The following is a 16,345-nucleotide window of genomic DNA, read 5'->3' on the forward strand; positions in this document are numbered from 1 at the left end:
CGAAAAAACGATCCTCAAGGGGAACATCGAGTATGTAGTGTGGTACTGCAAGTCAAGCTACCTTTGAAAGATCGTTACAATCTAATTCCCAAAAACGAGGGATATATCAACGTGCAACTCCCAAAACGATAAGTTGGAAAAACGCACATGAGTGATACAAAGGAATCCAGAAAAGGGGTGATTCGAATAAGGCAGACGAATCTCTTGCAACCCATGGTAGACCCTCACGCGAAAGCGGGTGTGAAGCGGGTACAACACTTCCAAATATCAAAACGTACGAGCGGGTCAGCGAAAGTGTGTCAATCAAGTTGTACCCCCTTTTTTGAGGTGGGGCCGTCAAATTAGAAATGCCCTTTGACAAACGGGTTCGTTGATCTTGGGACTGTAATCGTAGATAGTTCATCGTCCCTCGTGCCGGATGCCGCTGTGCTAGGCTGTGCTTGCTACAAGTCGATCACACGTCTTGTATCAATATAATCATCAAAATCATTTGGTTAGCATCTCACTCACTCGAAAGTATGTAACTGCTTCTCACCTTTTCTCCGCACTAAACTGACTGCTTTGTCAACATGCCACGTAGGAAACGCGAGTGATGATTCCGCCTTTATTATCCGGCGTAAGTCATGGTATTCTACCCGAGTTGAGGGATCTTGCACTTCATGACCGACTGCCAAATCCTAACGCTATCCCGGGAGGCGGCTCGACTTCAGATCGACGTGAACGCGACTTTGATATCTATGTTAAAACCCATCTTGATAACGGGTTTATCCACAACGTCGAAGAAGCTATCACGGTACATATACATAAACATGACTTCCTAAACCACGACGAGATTGAGACGATTCTCGATGCTACCATCACGTTGAACGATGAAGCCCACGACATCAACACTTGCCTCGGCGATGCTCAACATCTGCTCTATTACTCGCGAATGATGCTACGTTCACAAGACCCAGATGTTATTCAACACCGTGAACTTTTCAAGAGTCAATATAAATTGTCACGCAAATCCTACAAACGCCTTCGGTCCAAGTTACGAGAGTACCGCAACTATGTCATGCTTCTATGGGGAATGATGGCTCGGGAGATGTGAGTAGAAGTTTCAAATCAGGTTGACATATTGAATCTTAAGGAGATTATCCCTACTGACATTTGACTTCGTGCGTTGAATGGTTTCACAATGTGTCAAACACAGCAAACGGACCTGCGATATCGAGGATGCTGCTGTTAATGGAGCGGAACCTGAGCTCGCCGCGCCGCCCTACACTCGTTCACCTTGAGGCACTGTTTGGGTTTTTGATCAGAATAAAGAATGTTCAATTAGTGTCGTGAATCAGGAAGTGTATATTTGAAAACTATTTCATTTTCTCATCTTAGCTCCACCACTAAATATTGAGAGACAAATTAGATCTTGAGCTTAATGTCATAGTTTCCATCCTGATAATCTGTTGTACCGTGAAAAAAAATGGAAGGCAATGTAGTACTTTTGGATCTGTGTCTTTTGGGGCAATTTGAAATTAGCTGCCATGTTTTATAGCGTAGAGAACTGGGAAAGGAGGTGAGCCAGCACCATGTCTTATAAAGAGTTGAAACGATGTCAACAGACTGTGAAACACGCTTGTGGTGTTGATCTCTCTCTGCAATTATAGAGTGTCTTAATTAAGCATGAATCTTGCGCACTCGTGTGAACTTCTTATTGAGGGACAAAATTGACAAGAATTGTAAGACGAACAAAAAAAGAGGTAAAATTCCGATTCATCCAGAGAAACAACAACAGTAAGGGAACAATCCATCCGGAATATGACATGATGAAAGCAAGAAGAACTGCGTGTCTACTTTCTTCGCCGTGGATGGGAAGCAGACCAAAGTATTCAACCACGATCGGAGGCAAAGGATTACAATCACTACTAAAGGTGCGATTCCGTGGGGTATTTTCAGAAACCAGCGGGCCAATCATGATCACTCCCAGATAATCTCAAGCTCAATACGTACGCATGAATTACAAATCGCGGTGCCCTCATTGTGGTGGTGCGCACGAAGATGCATCCAAAGAGTCCACTTCAACTGTGGTAGAAACATGGTCCTCAGTATTCATTTCTCGAGGTAAGCGCGGTTCATGATTACTGACCAGCATCAGTGACAGGAACAAGGTCCTCATAATAAATCAACATGTTTTCCCATGGACGCCAAATCGAACAGGCTCGGATGCAGGGGAGTACAAAAGTTTCGAAGAGCACGAGGGCAGCTGGTTTGCTGATATGAGTTGGGGCGCTCCGGGGAAAGAAGATCTGATGTATTTCCTGATGCTCAGCTGTGGTAGCGAGTCGGAAATTGTAGCCGGGCTCAATGAATTTATGAAGATGAGGTGGGATCGTGTACTTGAATACGTTGTGAAGCCGGTAGGAGCTAACGGATTGAGACATGTTGGTTCAGAGAACAGTGTATCTAGGCAGTGATTTATGAAGTCGAAATTCTTGAGAATGAAATAATCGATGGTAACGTGGATGAATGAAAAAGGTGATTGATTCGAAGGAAAACCTTGGTATTATACCCAAGAATGGTATAGAGGAACCAGTTCGCTTTGAAGAATGGGAATTGGTTCCTCTATACTTGATCAAAGGGACATCGCATCCTTCCACTATGTTCAAAGTGTTGATCCCCAAGAATGGCATCGGGTAAGTGCAAATGATTGATGATGGCCTATGATCGTCCTCAGCAGTGCTGATCAAGAGTCTGTTCAGCCTGGCGGCCTCTTGTGTGGGTACCTGGCCTCGAAGAAAGGGAAATGGCATCCTTTCACGCTCGTCGTAAGTGCCGTTCTGACTTCGATTGCGAATCATTCTCCTCAGGCCTCAGGAGTCTGATCAAGACTCTGTTCAGGTTCGAGAGTAGCAAGCAATCAGATTTCGATGATCTTCTTGGATATAAATAGACATTGAGGATGGGCCCAAAGTTTATCCAGGACCATTACTTTAGGCTCCTACGTCAATTGACATCCTCGTGCCCAATCCTATCTACTCGCGAGAACAATTAGAAACATGAACAGCCTACCTTCTACCAGTCAAGCTCCTACATCAACATCAAACCCAATCGCGAATGACCACCCTTACATCGCGATCATCCAGACCGTCCCACAAGAGCTACAGTTCTTGCTGGGTCATCCTGACGTGGATTACAATGCACGAAAAACTACCCGACCTTTGATGCGTAAGATGATGGAACTGTTTGGATTCAAGGTCAATCTTCCAAAAGACGCCGACAAGACCAGAGTTGTGAACCGATATCGCGACGATTTCCTGCCAGGGCTTCTCCCATTCCTTCCTCAAGCTCAACAAGTAAACCGGTCTACCGCACGATTGCCAACTATCACGACCTGTCCAGGCGCTACCCCCTCCCATACTCCTGGGGACTCGGATCTCTCGATGCAAGACGCGGCGGCTATGTTCGTGGACACCAACGCCAAGAGTACAACCAAATCTAAGCTTTTCAGCTTGATACTCCCACGCGTAAAACCTCAGTTCATCCTTTCCACAATGTCTCGGGCCGATATGATCAAACTCTTCCACAAGTTTGTCAACAGCGCTTCCAATAAACCCACCCCGTGTACAAACCCAGCTTTTGCCCAACGCCCACATTGTCTCCCTACCGAAAGCCTTAGCGGTAAGGACCGTGACGAACTTCGCCACGCGATTCAATGTTACGCTCCCCACGTTTTCATACCACTTGGAGTGTGCAACATGCCGGTTCTCTCGTCACTCTACGAGCTATTTGTTCAGGGGAACAAGGACGCAGCCAGAGATCTGTGCGAAGGAGTCCACTACCACCTCATCGACCCGAAGGAATTCACTGAGCTCTTCGAGACCTGATCAGTAAGTCGAGCAATATCTTTCTTTATCTCTTTTCCACCCCTGTATACTTACTATCACCATGCGCATGTTTCTCTTGGTCCCGGTCAGTTGTGGAAGGTCTCACGGATTTGTATATTTGCCAAACAATCTCCCTCGCCGGCTCACCGTCCTGTTACGCTAGCGTTATGAAGTCATTTGTTCACATACCACTTATACCACCAGAGTACAATTCGTGTTTTTTCTCCTTTTGAATCTTAAAACAATCTGAGATCTCGTCAAAAGAACTCCAAACGCTTGGTCGCGTGTCTAATTTTTGCAAATGTAATGTCATTAATACAAACTTTCCCAAAGTGTGAAGAGAATGCTCCTTGTCATTAAGGAGTTTGAGGGGAACGTTGAATCACATAACAATCATTGAGCTTCCTCCAGATGTTCTTCAAATTAAACCCACTCGCGCTATATATATCTTTATACAAATAAAATAAAACATATTATAAATTATAAAACCCGTGAAAGAACATCAAAATAAATTTATATATATATATATCTTTATACAAATAAAATAAAACGGAAATTATAACCTCGTCAAAAAACACTTGAAAATCAAAACAAATAGCTATCATAGGCCCAGTCAGAGAACATATGAAGCGATCATTGAATGTTCAAGGTACCATCTAACGGACTGATCACACCCCCAGCTCACTTGCCAATCTTTGAAAGTATGTCAGTTTTGTTTCCTCAATAATTCCCAGCTCTTCACGCTCTTCAGGATCCAGCGTAGAGAGCCATTCTGGAGAGTAGCAATCTATAGGCAGCCCTTCCGGAGCAGGTATTCGACTTTCCTTTCTATCCTCTTCATCGTCACGTATCCTGATTCGAGGTTTTGCTCCACGAGTCCCCTTTGGACTTTCTTCTTTCTTTCGCTTGTGGTAGGCATCGAGTCGTACTAGAAGATCCTCCAGAGCAGCACTCCGCCATGGCAGCCGAAGGACTCTGCAGCGCTTCTGCTTTTCTTCTGAAAATTCTTCGTCTTCGTCCGTCTCATCGTCACTTGAAGCCGCCTTGATAAAAGGACACAATGACCACATTCCCTGTAAAGCTATAGCAGTTTCACATCTGCGATTCTTCCACTGTTTTTGGTATCAAACCAGGAGGTCAAAATTCAATCTCAGTCAGCCTTATTCGGTGTCCAAAGCTGCCTTGACCCAAAAACACATAACTCACCACATTCAGCCTGCTGTGTCGAACCCCATCTTTTTGACGGGCCTCGAGTTCGGCCCTCGACAAGGAGTTGTATTCGCGAAAGCTGCTCCAGCGGCAAGTTGAGGTCACCGATGCTCAATCAGTTTCTTAATTTGTCTTGCATAGAGTGCATCACATACCTTCGTTGTAGTCTTTGCCGTGCATGCTTTGCGAGAGCAGCATGCACCACCGCAGGTTTTGCTTGATCATTAGTAACATCATCGTATTCGCCACATTTAACTAATCGGAGAAAGATCGCAGTCGCTAGTTGCCAAAGGAACTTGTTTTCCGGAGAACCCATCCTTTCCTCCCAGATCGGTCGAAAGGATTTAACACCAACGCTATTCATCATTTTCCACATGATGAGCAGAACTTGTGGGTTAGAGTTTTCGCCACCAGGTCCGCCTCGGTAGGGAAAGCGCGGATCCCTTTCGTCATCGACCTGTTCCGCTTCCTCCAGATTCAAAGATGAATTCACGAAGTTTTTTGGTATCTTTCGCTTCCACCGTGACCTCTCATGCTCACTCGCGCTAGGAGGCACCCGGCCCTCATTTTTGACTCCCATTAGGGTCCAGATATGCGTTCGAATTCGACGCTGCACACGAGTCCATCAGAGATACAATTCAGCTACGCCACGAGTGCAGCAACATCTAGCGTGATAGCTTACCAAAAAATCACTGCCAAGCAGATTTTTAGCTTGAGTTCCACCACGACCCCGACGTCCTGAACCTGAAGAAGCATCATGCTGCATTTTCTTCACCGTCTCGGCTATTTCGCGAACAGCAGTTGCTATTTGAGCAACGTTTTGGTTGGTTTCTTTTTGTGCAAGTTCCAACCGCTTGAACCGATCGCTTTCTCCGTGATGCGACATTGAATCGTCGTCCGAAGGGTATGCATTGGGATCCGGCAGGTTCATGTCGTCCAGGCCATCCAAGATTTGATCAATGTTGCCGTACATTTCCTTGGAAGAATCGTCTTGCGACATCGGATCTCCATCTGGCTCGTCGATGCCATCTTCATCTGGCTCGTCGATGCCATCTTCATCTGGCTCGTCAATGTTCTCTTCATCAGAAGCATCGCCGATTTCTTCTTCATCAGGCTCATAGTCGGATTCAGACACAGCCCGTTGCTTTCCTTTATCTTTTGAGTGTAGCACGGTCGGAGCTGGACGGGGTAGAGCTGTGCCTCGTTCACGACTTGGAAACTCCACCGTCGACCTCCCTGCTCTCCCACCCAATACGGAGTTCATCAGTATTGTGCACCAACAGTGCATGACTCAAGCCCACTAACTTTCTTGTATAATTCCAAGCTCAGACTTATCGGTAAGCCTTCTGCTCGCTGGTATGAAATGATCCAGGCGGATCCCCGATCCTATATCTTTCCAAATATGTTAGCACAGGCATCAATATGAAACATATACTCAAGGTTCACTAACCTGTGTCGGATTCCGCGTCGTCGTCATTAGGGGGTCTTCGATTCTTTATCCTCTTGCGTCGTCCTGATACCTGTTCATCTATGTAAGATCAAAAATCGAATTAAAAGGTGCTAACTATGGGACCATGTTTGTAGACTTGTCCAAAAACACTTACCTTCTGTATCCATGATGAGTCCACGTTCAGGACTTGCTGATCTGCTTGAGCGTCGAGATGAACCCCTCCGGCTCCCATGGTTGACATCAACACTTTGATTACAAAGATCTTCCGGCTCGGGCAACTCTGTGGCCACTTCAGGAAGATCCCAGAGTTCAGTCACCCGCGGTTCGTTGCAATCTACAGCACTCACTCACCGTCTTGACTGCGATTCGCTCGCCCTCGCAGACGAGTGACAACCCGCTGGCCCGTTTCAGACTCTGACATAGCATACAGATCATGAATATAAATATCTAGCTTGCCATGTTCGAACACCATAGAAAAACACGGACTACTTACCCGGGGTTTGCTCCGTGCAAAAAAGATGACAGAGCTGCAACAACTCCTCCTTTTGCATCCCACCTGAACCCACGATTTTGAAAGGCTTTATCTGGAGTCGAAGTTCTGATAATGACAAGTTTGTATAATCAGGTCTTACTAAACCCCTCTCCTCTACCACTCCTTCGTCTTGAGGTCGGTTGTGATCACTGGTTGAAGTAGCAGCGGGTTCCTCCCCCCCCATCTCTCGAATCCTCTCGGCTAAAATTCCTCGGGTTTTTCTGACATCCACCCTTGCTCTGGTGAGGACACGATCTACCGATGAAGCACTCGGATCAGCGGGGTTGATCTGCGACACATGTACAACAGCTGAAAATTCCTACTTACCATCATCACCCACGTTGTTTTTGGTAACTCGGCGTTTCCGATGAATAACCATCGCAGCGACCTCTTAGGTAGAAAGTAAATTAAAAAAACAAAAAAGAAATAAACAGAAAAGTCAAGCTAAAACCGGTTTCACGGAAGACGGCTTGTAGAGTTCAGATCAGAATGAATCGCAAGACAATCAATATCACGGAAGCCAGCCCGTAATGTTGAAATGATCAATAGAGAAAAAGTAGAGATAAAACTGGTTTCACTCAAGCCGGCTTGTAGAGTTCAGAATTGGATGAATGGAAAGAAAATCGATATCCCGGAAGCCAGCCCGTAATGTTGAAATGATCAATAGAAAATCACCAGGATCAAGGATGCGAAGGCAGTAAAAGTGTAAGAAAAGAAGAAAGATGATAATTGGGTACACAGACGGGGGAAAAGCCAAGAAATCTAAATGTAGCTATACCTCAATTATCAAACGACAGGCCCGATTGCCTTTTTTTGGGCAGGCCTTTCATCTTTAGATCGGTCCTTCCACCAGTGAAGGTAAGATAGAAGCGTGTGCTTGTTTGGAAGGTGATAATCCTTTGATGCTTTCGCCTTCCGATTCTCCTTTGTAAACATCGAGTGGTGGTTCCAACGGATTGAAGTTCGGTCTTTGATTAACAGACAAGAAAATTAACGTCCGTTCTACAGAGGTGGGGACTGAAAAAGAAAGGACATACTGATGGAATACAACGATCAAGTACCCTCTTAATGTTCGTAAATAGAGGACGGCCGATCAGCGAAAATTTGGAATGGAAGTGTGATTCGGTTGGTGGCGGTGATTTGCAAGACCTTGTCGTTCCGCAGTCGAATCGTCCAAATATTTGTGGGCTTTATTTACCCGATGTAGACTTTGCCGGTAGCATCCAGTATCATGCTGCCTTTGGTACATATTACATATTCGAAAGGGATGATAGTCATAATGGGCTCATGCTGCTCATAGCTGTTTCTTTGTTGATATTTTCGGTTAGTTTTTCTTTGAACCACTAGATAGATAAAGCCTTTCGTTATCCCTGACCGGCTTTGTTTCTTATTTCTATTTCCCGCATTCTACTGATCTCAAACCAATATCCCTCCACCTCTCTTAATCAGTACATTTCGTCATACTTCGAAGCTTTCTGACTCAATCTTCAGCTATGCGACCATTCAACCCATTCGATGTCGAAGTCACGCCCGAAGAAATACGGAGCTTCTTGCGCTATGAGTTTCCTTTCGTACCGGAAGCTCCTCCTCGGATGCCAATACAGGGACTACAACAATTGGCCCAAAAGTGGATCAATCTTCGTAAGTCATGATATCATCATTGGCTTTGTTGTTTATACTCCTTCTGACATGAATTGCCACACACAATTTCGCTTGTTTAAACTCGACATTTTGTTTCGCGCAGACGCGCAGGCTGAAGCATCGAAACGCTCTCAAGGAATCGGCCAGAATGCTACTGATATCAAGCCTGTCCTCAACCGCGCGGTCCTTGATGCAAGCAAGCATACAGGTATGTTTTTCTATGAATCACAAACTTCACGTTCGATTAATGATCTATTGCATGGCACTGACAATTTTGTATGTGTTGCAGACAAGCCGACAAACTCCAGTTCAACGAGAGTCATTCAGAAACCCCGCCCTTCAGAGTCGAGCTCAGCTGCGAATGTCTCAAAATCTCCCCCGCTTTCAGCTTTAGACATCGAGATCAACTTACTTGCAGACACTGGAGGCTCTACAAGTCTCAAAAGCTCAAGTCGAACTGTATCTGGCAACAATCGCAAGGATGAAGCTCTTTCGGGCAGACATGAATCTCGGGCAGCTCCGACTCCAAAGAACAACCCAGTTCCGACTCCAAAAAATAAGCCAACTCCGACTCCAAAACTTCAGCCAGCTCCGACTCCAAAAGCCAAGCCAGCTCCGACTCCAAAAGCCAAGCCAGCTCCGACTCCCAAAGCCAAACCAGCTCCGACTCCAAAAGCCAAGCCAGCTCCGACTCCAAAAGCCAAGCCAGCTCCGACTCCCAAAAACAAGCCAGCTCCGATTCCCAAAAACAAGCCAGCCACCCAGAATACGATCACTCGGAAATCAAATCAATTTGTAGCGGTCAAGCAACCTTTAAGCCCTTCTCCTAAGAACAGCGCTTTTCCTGGATCTTCAGTTCAAAAAAAGTCGGGTTTGAAGTCCAGTCAAAGTTCTGCTTGTCATAAAAGAGATTCGGATGAGGCGTTTTCATCAGACACGGAACAAGAATTAGGTGAGTTTCAATTTGATCTACCCCGGCATCAGTATCCTTTAGCTGATCTTATGTCCATCCTCCCGAGAAAAAAGAAAATATTCCCATATCTCCAAAGAGATCAAAAAAAGCGAGCTTACCACCAACCCAAAAAAAGTCCAGCTCTTTGGCTCCTGTGAAAAAGGATCCGATCACTCGAAAATCGAAACCATCTAAGTCTTACCCACCTGCCAAAGTCCGTTTTTCGGCGCCTGACCTATCTCAGGGCAGTGATACCAGCTCACTCACTCCGCTAGAATCTTCGGACTCAACGTTCGATGTTGAGTGCGAGGAATCTGGTATGTAGTTTTCCTGAATTGAAATTGAACAATGTTTATGTGACTAATGTATCAATCATCGTGCTTGAAGTTCCGCATTCGACTCCTTGTGATCCGTTACCAGAGAGCACCGAGCCCTGCAACTGCGAGTGTCGCAAGGAAATGAGCGGCTTGAAATCTCGAGTCGAGGTCTTGGAAGGATTCCTTCTCTAGCGGTTTGTCATCTTGATTTCATTTTAACTCTTTCTCTCTGTGTAATTATAGTTTTTCTTGGACTGGAGTGTGGATTGTTATGTTAAAGTAAAAAAAGATGTAGATATTGGCTCAGAGTATACTATACATGAGTGAGATAGCTGAAAAGCTTGTGAGAATCTTGATTGAAACTGGACAGAAATTCTCTCAAGTCTTTTGAGTCCTCTAGGACGGACTTGGGCATGATCCCGAAACAAGTGGATGGATCACCACAAAGGATACAATACCAGGTTTAGCAGCTCAAAAGTGGATCATGACGGCCCCTCTTAGTTGGCCTGTCTATGAGTCTGTTTGAAATGTCTACATAAACAATTGTTTCGCAAGTGTGTATTCCCAAGGTGAAAAACTGTTGGATTTTTTAATTATTTTCAGATAAAATTCAATTGTTTTTCACCTGGGAAAAATGCATTATCTTCGCAGTGTCAATATCGAGGACTGACCATTTGGCTTCCTCGCTGCATTTCTTGTCCATTGATCCTTAACCAGGTGTTGTGACCGTTTCTAAAGGGACCAAGCACGACATTGCCGCTGGGCAGTCAGGTTTGTGGTATTTTTGTTCTACCCCTAGAAGTCTGGAAATGTTATCTGTGAAAGAAAGTTGATGGCCACTGTGTCCCGCGTTTTTGGTCGGTCAAAAAAATCAATTGGTATATTTTAACACAGGAAAAGGACCATTGAAATTTCAAGGTATCAGTGGTACTAGCCTAGATGGAGGTGCAGCTGAATGGTGTTCGATTTACTACATAAGCGTAGGTGGCACCTATCGAACCGGGCAGATCGGTGTAAACGGAGGTGAGAAGTCCAATGTGTATTATCCACCGACTTCAGCTCTCATTTCCATCCCAGTACCTGTCACGCTGTCGCTTGGAAATGACAATGTGATTGATCTGGGCATTCCCAGCGGAGTTGTGATTGATCATATCATTGTGTATTGAGAGGTCATGCGAGATATGACTCTCATTCTTGTTCAGTTTTGTTTTGTGAATCACTTCAACTTACAATCTGGGTTTGAAGATATTTTGTAATCTTTATCTTGAGAATCCTTTGAGGCTTCAAGATTTGTCAATCATTTCTTATCTCAAGCTGAGACTAGTTAATTCAAATGCAGTCTTCTCTTCTTGTGTTAATGACCAATATCTTGATTATTTTCAAATCTTCCCCATTCCCCACTTTTTGGATCAAACAGTTACATGTAATCTTTCTCCATCAATCATCGAAAGCCATTATTTGATCGTCTTGTTTCCTTTGAATATTTTGTTTTTGCTCGGCGTTTTTTCTTTTTTCCTTCTGGGATTGAGCCAAAAGGCTTTTTTAGCTCTTATATCATTAATTTTACGCCTGCCTGATTATTTAGACTGAAATCATACTTTCAAAGTTACTGCTTGATAAAGTGAGGATCAAATCAGGAGAGCAAAGAGAAAGATGATGATACGTCAGCATGTACAGTGTATGCATAGTGGCAAAAGTAACCTCACGACAGCTCACGACTACGCTCAGGGTGAAATTTGGATTTCAACTTCAAAACTCTACATAAACTAGTAAAGCTGGTTGTGTCCCATGAGCTATTGCTCGGTGCTTTATTGATATGGAGTTACGGTGACCAAGCAACCATCACAGGAGACTTCCAAGAGTCGGCAGTCGGCGATAGCAGTAAAAGATGAATTACAACTAACTTCGCAACTAGTGGAATTATGGAGAATTCAATCTCGATCCACGCCTTTATCAGCTCGTCTACTATTATGTGAAGCTCCTCTCAACTCAGATCGCCTCCACGTTTTTTCTGTTTGAACAATTTCGTAAGGCACGCCGCAGGTCGCTATCGCCATCCAAATACTCAGCTTGTGCGTATATTCTTGAGATAGGGGTGAGTTATCATCTAACTGGGTTCAGGAGAAAAGATACAAGTCATGAGACTCGATTAAGATAGTGGATTGCTCATTGAGGTGGTATCGATTGATATGTAGGGCTCAAGACTGTTGGTCTTAAAGCTGGAAGAATGTATATGTGTCATATCAATGTGGCCTTGCGTTCCTTAATGGTCGGGTTCCTTTTGTTTGCACTGATAGTCACTGGGGAGAAGAAAAGAATCGTGTCGGGAGCCATTTGGAATGATGACGCTGGGAAACGGATACAAGCCCATGGGGGATGTCTTTTACAGGTACGTGGTCACACATAATAGACACCGATTCCTGGATCGCAGCGCTGATTTTTTGACCGCATTTCTATAGTTGAAAGACCAATGGTATTGGTTTGGTGAAGATAAGGAGAAAGGACACAAGTTTAAGGGTATCAGTTGCGTTGTCCTTCAAACTCCAACATTCTAGGATTGAATAGAAGAGTGCTAATGTGGATGGTATGATATTTAGGCTGCTATAGGTCTGACGACCTCCTTACCTGGACGAGGCTACCAAATGTACTGACCAGTACGGCTGGCACACCGCTGAATGAGAATATGGTGGTCGAGAGGCCCCGAGTTCTCTTCAACCAGGCCACCAACAAGTTTGTGATGTACTTTCACTATGATGTAAGCCTTGAGATATATTTAATGTCACTTATGTAGTTGATGCTTACCATTATGTCACTCACTAATACCATGTCATTTTCTATAGGATTCAAAGTACGTCTATAACTCATGAAGAAGTGGTCTATTTGCAGCCAATCTAGATGGATACTGACAAGTTTTCGAATTTTTGATTGGAAAAGATACAAACTAGCTCAGATTGGTGTCGCAACAAGTGACAAGGCAAGTTTCTATCCACTGGTTCATACACATCATCATAGAGTACAAAGGCTGATCTGGCACCTGGGTATTTTATTGTGCAATCTTGACGAGGTGCCCTCCAAGCAGATTGATTCAGATTGGAAGTTTGTTCGTGCATTTTCACCTCTCAATTCGCAGAGCCGTGATCTTTCCTTGTTCCAAGATGATGATGGAACAGGATATGTTATCTTTGCCTCTGGTAAGTTTTCTCCGCCGTTTCCTCTTCGTCAAAAGCCACACCAGCCTGCAAGAGAGCTGATTGACCACGTGCGACTTGCAATCAGATGGAAATGCAAATCTGAAGCTGGCGCGTCTCAGTGAGGACTATGTGAGCAATTCCTGTTTGAACTCCGCCTTGAGAAGACCAGAGGGTTGTTGATGGACTCGAGATGAGTTAGATGGATGTCAAGGAGTTGGTTCATATATGGAATCGGGTCTTCTGGGAAGCTACTGGTCTTATCAAAGAAGCAGGCGTTTATCACCTGATATTCTCACTCCAGGTGAATACCTTTTTAACATTGTGATATCCATTTATGAAATGACAAAATTTTTGACACTGACGGCAACGATGGGTGGGGTTATATGGACGTCCTCAAGAAAGGTTGGTCCGCAAACCCAAACAAAGTTATAAAAGCAAGCGACTTGGCAGGTCCTTGGTCAAAAGATATTGACATCACAGACCCCAAGCTGAACACATATTCCTCACAAAACACGCATGATCTTACCGTCATTGGCACTCAGGCAAGGTCTCACATCTGTACGTCGGTTTCAGTCATACTTGCGGAGTAAATTGAGCTATTTCAGGATATTTACCTCGTTGTCCGTCTTTTGAAAAACAATCAGTCACTGGGGATCGTTGGGTAGAAGATGGACTTGGCAACTCAAAATATATCTGGCAACCCTTGAGGATTCAAGATGGTAACTTTCGGATGGAGTGGCACGATGTTTGGGAGATTGATGTACAGACAGGTAAAACAATCCATTTATGAAGGATGTGTTCATCAACTTCAAGTATTGATAATTTGTGTGCCTGTCTCTTGTTTTCCCATCATGATAAAGGTGTTGTCACCGTTGCTGAAGGGACAAAGTACGACATACCCGCCGGGAATTCAGGTTTGTAGATTTTATTTTGTCATCACCCTTGGTATACTGAAGCACATGAGGCCACATGAGACTCAAAGTCTGAGAACAACATCTTTGAAAGGAACTGATGGTCACTGTTTTGCATTTTGGTTGGTGGAAACAATTAATTGTCATTTGTTGATACAGGAAAAGGCCCATTAAAATTTCAAAAGATAAGTGGTACTAGCTCAGATGGTGATGAAGCTGAATGGTGTTCAATTTACTACACCAGCCCAGGTAAGACCTATCGAACAGGGCAGATGAGCGTAAATGGAGGTGGGAAGTTCAATGTGTATTATCCACCGACTTCAGCACAAATCTCCATCCCTGTACCTGTCCATCTGAAACCTGGAGGTGAAAATTCAATTGACATGGTCATCCCAAGTGGAGTCAAAGTTCAGCAAATTATTTTATATTGAGAGATCTTGAGAGATACAAAAAGAAAACTAATAGATGTAAATAAAGCCATGTGCAATATCAATTGCTTATACACTAATAACCAGTCACAGCTTATATAATCCAATGATCTGCACAAATCTAAGTCAGTGTTTTTCTTGCTGGCACTTTTGACACAAGTCCAATGAGTGGGACCTTACCGTAACCCGTAACCAAGCCATGAGAGACTTTCACTTTCAAAGATACCACTTGCATGAGCAACAGCCTTGAATGCAAAAATTGAGTCACTTGTTCCATTAAATTCATGGGTCACATCTCTCTGCTTGGTGAATTTTCTTGTTCTTGTTCATTGATACCTAAGATTTTCTAGGTGTCCTGCGGCATATGGCTATTTTTGTACCTTATTCACTCTTGAAGACACACAACTGATTCTTGTATGCTGATTATAGAGCCAAAGTGAGGCTTTCACAATTTCAAAGCATTACATGTGTTGGAGCAAAGTACATGTGTTGGAGCAAAGTTGACAATTTTATTGTTCTTACAAGGTCACTGTCTCAATGCCTACCAGTTTTGGACCAAAATTGGGTTTCTGACAGCATACAGCATGTCTGTATCCCTGTAGGACATTGATGTACAAGCAAGGAGAGTTTCCAAAAACATCTGGAAGAACTTTTCTCAAGTTCAGACTTGTGGATCACCTTTATTCACACAGCCTTTGTTGGAACTCAATTGCCCAAGTTTCAACAACCCACTCAATAAAGGCAAAGCCTTAAGACCTCTTTTGAAGCTCTTGCAAGTTTCTACCAAAAGTCTTTTGTGTGTGCACGTCGATGTGTCACATGAATACAGACATGGTGATATGCACTGTGGTTGTAAAAATATGAAAAATATGCAAAATTATTGGAATGTACTGCAGGTCTCAACCATTATTTTTCTATATTTTTCTGAATCCTTGCAGCTTCTGTATTTTTTTAATGTTTTCTTACTCTTTGAACTCAGTGGTAGATTTTCAATCTGGTGTAGTTTCAAAATGCTATGGCCTACTTACTCTTGTCTGTGAAATGATTTGAGTCTTAGAACAGGATCTGATAAAGGTGCATGAAAGCACTGATGAGCTACTGACTCCTCTACACGCTGCCTATACAAAAGTCTCTGACCTGGAAGGAAGGCACAGATAACAAGATAGACACTATTAATTTAAGCTATTGATCATGAATGATAGTGATCTCTGGTGGGCTAAAAGAGTAACAGCTAATAGGAATGTAACATCATAGAACACACAAGTCAATATCACATTGTTTAAGATAAAGCAAAAATGTACACCGTGTCTGTATCTGTGTAGCACGTTGAGGTGCACACACCAAATACTCTTGATACATACTTGAAAGAGCCATTAAAGAGGTCTCCACAATAGGCATGTCTTCCCTTTGTCAACTGGGACGTTGGAACTCAGTTGACCCCAACTGCTGACAAAGGATCCCACAAATTCTTTTGTCAAATTATCATTCACAAAGGGTGCTTGGCACCAATCTCAGTCTAAAGCCTACCAAACACCTTTCTGTTTTTGTTCAAAACTCTCCGTGTGTGCACGTCGACGTGCTACAAGGATACTGACATGGTGGTACTTACTTCTCTTTCCAAAGATGGGGAAAGAGAAGTAAGCTGGAGCGAAGGGAAAAACATATAAGTGATTCTGAATCTTGGACTTTTCAATCCACTGGGGTAAGTCTAGTGTTGATCTTCTCATACTTCATAGCGTCTTCTTTCTCAAATTGTAAGTCCTCTCATCTCATCTTTTAGTAAACCATATTAAACTTCTTCTCAAACTTGACCACTGTTATCTCTGTTGTTCTCGTCAATTGGAGACT

The 16,345-nt window shown here is 43.7% G+C and overlaps 5 protein-coding genes across 5 annotated transcripts; 4 read left to right on the top strand and 1 right to left on the bottom strand.

Moving 5' to 3' along the window:
* Positions 1-147: 147 nt before the first annotated feature.
* MELLADRAFT_102103 (uncharacterized protein) lies at positions 148-1,280 on the top strand (the record flags this gene model as incomplete). Its single annotated transcript, XM_007404447.1, has 3 exons — positions 148-294; positions 581-1,089; positions 1,196-1,280. The coding sequence occupies 3 exons, from the start codon at positions 148-150 to the stop codon at positions 1,278-1,280; spliced, it is 741 nt and encodes a 246-aa protein (XP_007404509.1).
* A 714-nt stretch (positions 1,281-1,994) lies between these two features.
* On the top strand, positions 1,995-3,866 carry MELLADRAFT_102104 (uncharacterized protein; the record flags this gene model as incomplete). The annotated part of the gene is made up of 5 exons (XM_007404448.1): positions 1,995-2,103; positions 2,200-2,423; positions 2,518-2,675; positions 2,717-2,807; positions 3,126-3,866. 5 exons carry the CDS (start codon positions 1,995-1,997, stop codon positions 3,864-3,866), a joined length of 1,323 nt encoding a protein of 440 aa, XP_007404510.1.
* Positions 3,867-4,534: 668 nt separating this feature from the next.
* MELLADRAFT_102105 (uncharacterized protein) lies at positions 4,535-7,436 on the bottom strand (the record flags this gene model as incomplete). Its single annotated transcript, XM_007404477.1, has 10 exons — positions 4,535-4,978; positions 5,073-5,154; positions 5,231-5,685; positions 5,758-6,311; positions 6,381-6,461; positions 6,526-6,603; positions 6,680-6,814; positions 6,877-6,939; positions 7,019-7,312; positions 7,385-7,436. 10 exons carry the CDS (start codon positions 7,434-7,436, stop codon positions 4,535-4,537), a joined length of 2,238 nt encoding a protein of 745 aa, XP_007404539.1.
* A 1,114-nt stretch (positions 7,437-8,550) lies between these two features.
* Positions 8,551-10,159, top strand: MELLADRAFT_89392 (uncharacterized protein; the record flags this gene model as incomplete). Its single annotated transcript, XM_007404449.1, has 5 exons — positions 8,551-8,698; positions 8,802-8,906; positions 8,988-9,650; positions 9,761-9,967; positions 10,038-10,159. The coding sequence occupies 5 exons, from the start codon at positions 8,551-8,553 to the stop codon at positions 10,157-10,159; spliced, it is 1,245 nt and encodes a 414-aa protein (XP_007404511.1).
* A 1,477-nt stretch (positions 10,160-11,636) lies between these two features.
* On the top strand, positions 11,637-14,500 carry MELLADRAFT_59360 (family 43 glycoside hydrolase; the record flags this gene model as incomplete). Its single annotated transcript, XM_007404450.1, has 11 exons — positions 11,637-11,645; positions 11,883-12,039; positions 12,163-12,356; positions 12,427-12,484; positions 12,565-12,722; positions 12,759-12,815; positions 12,837-13,158; positions 13,244-13,287; positions 13,557-13,716; positions 14,040-14,072; positions 14,337-14,500. The coding sequence occupies 11 exons, from the start codon at positions 11,637-11,639 to the stop codon at positions 14,498-14,500; spliced, it is 1,356 nt and encodes a 451-aa protein (XP_007404512.1).
* Positions 14,501-16,345: the final 1,845 nt, after the last annotated feature.

This window comes from Melampsora larici-populina (assembly GCF_000204055.1).
Source record: "Melampsora larici-populina 98AG31 unplaced genomic scaffold MELLAscaffold_2, whole genome shotgun sequence".
NCBI lineage: Eukaryota > Fungi > Basidiomycota > Pucciniomycetes > Pucciniales > Melampsoraceae > Melampsora > Melampsora laricis-populina.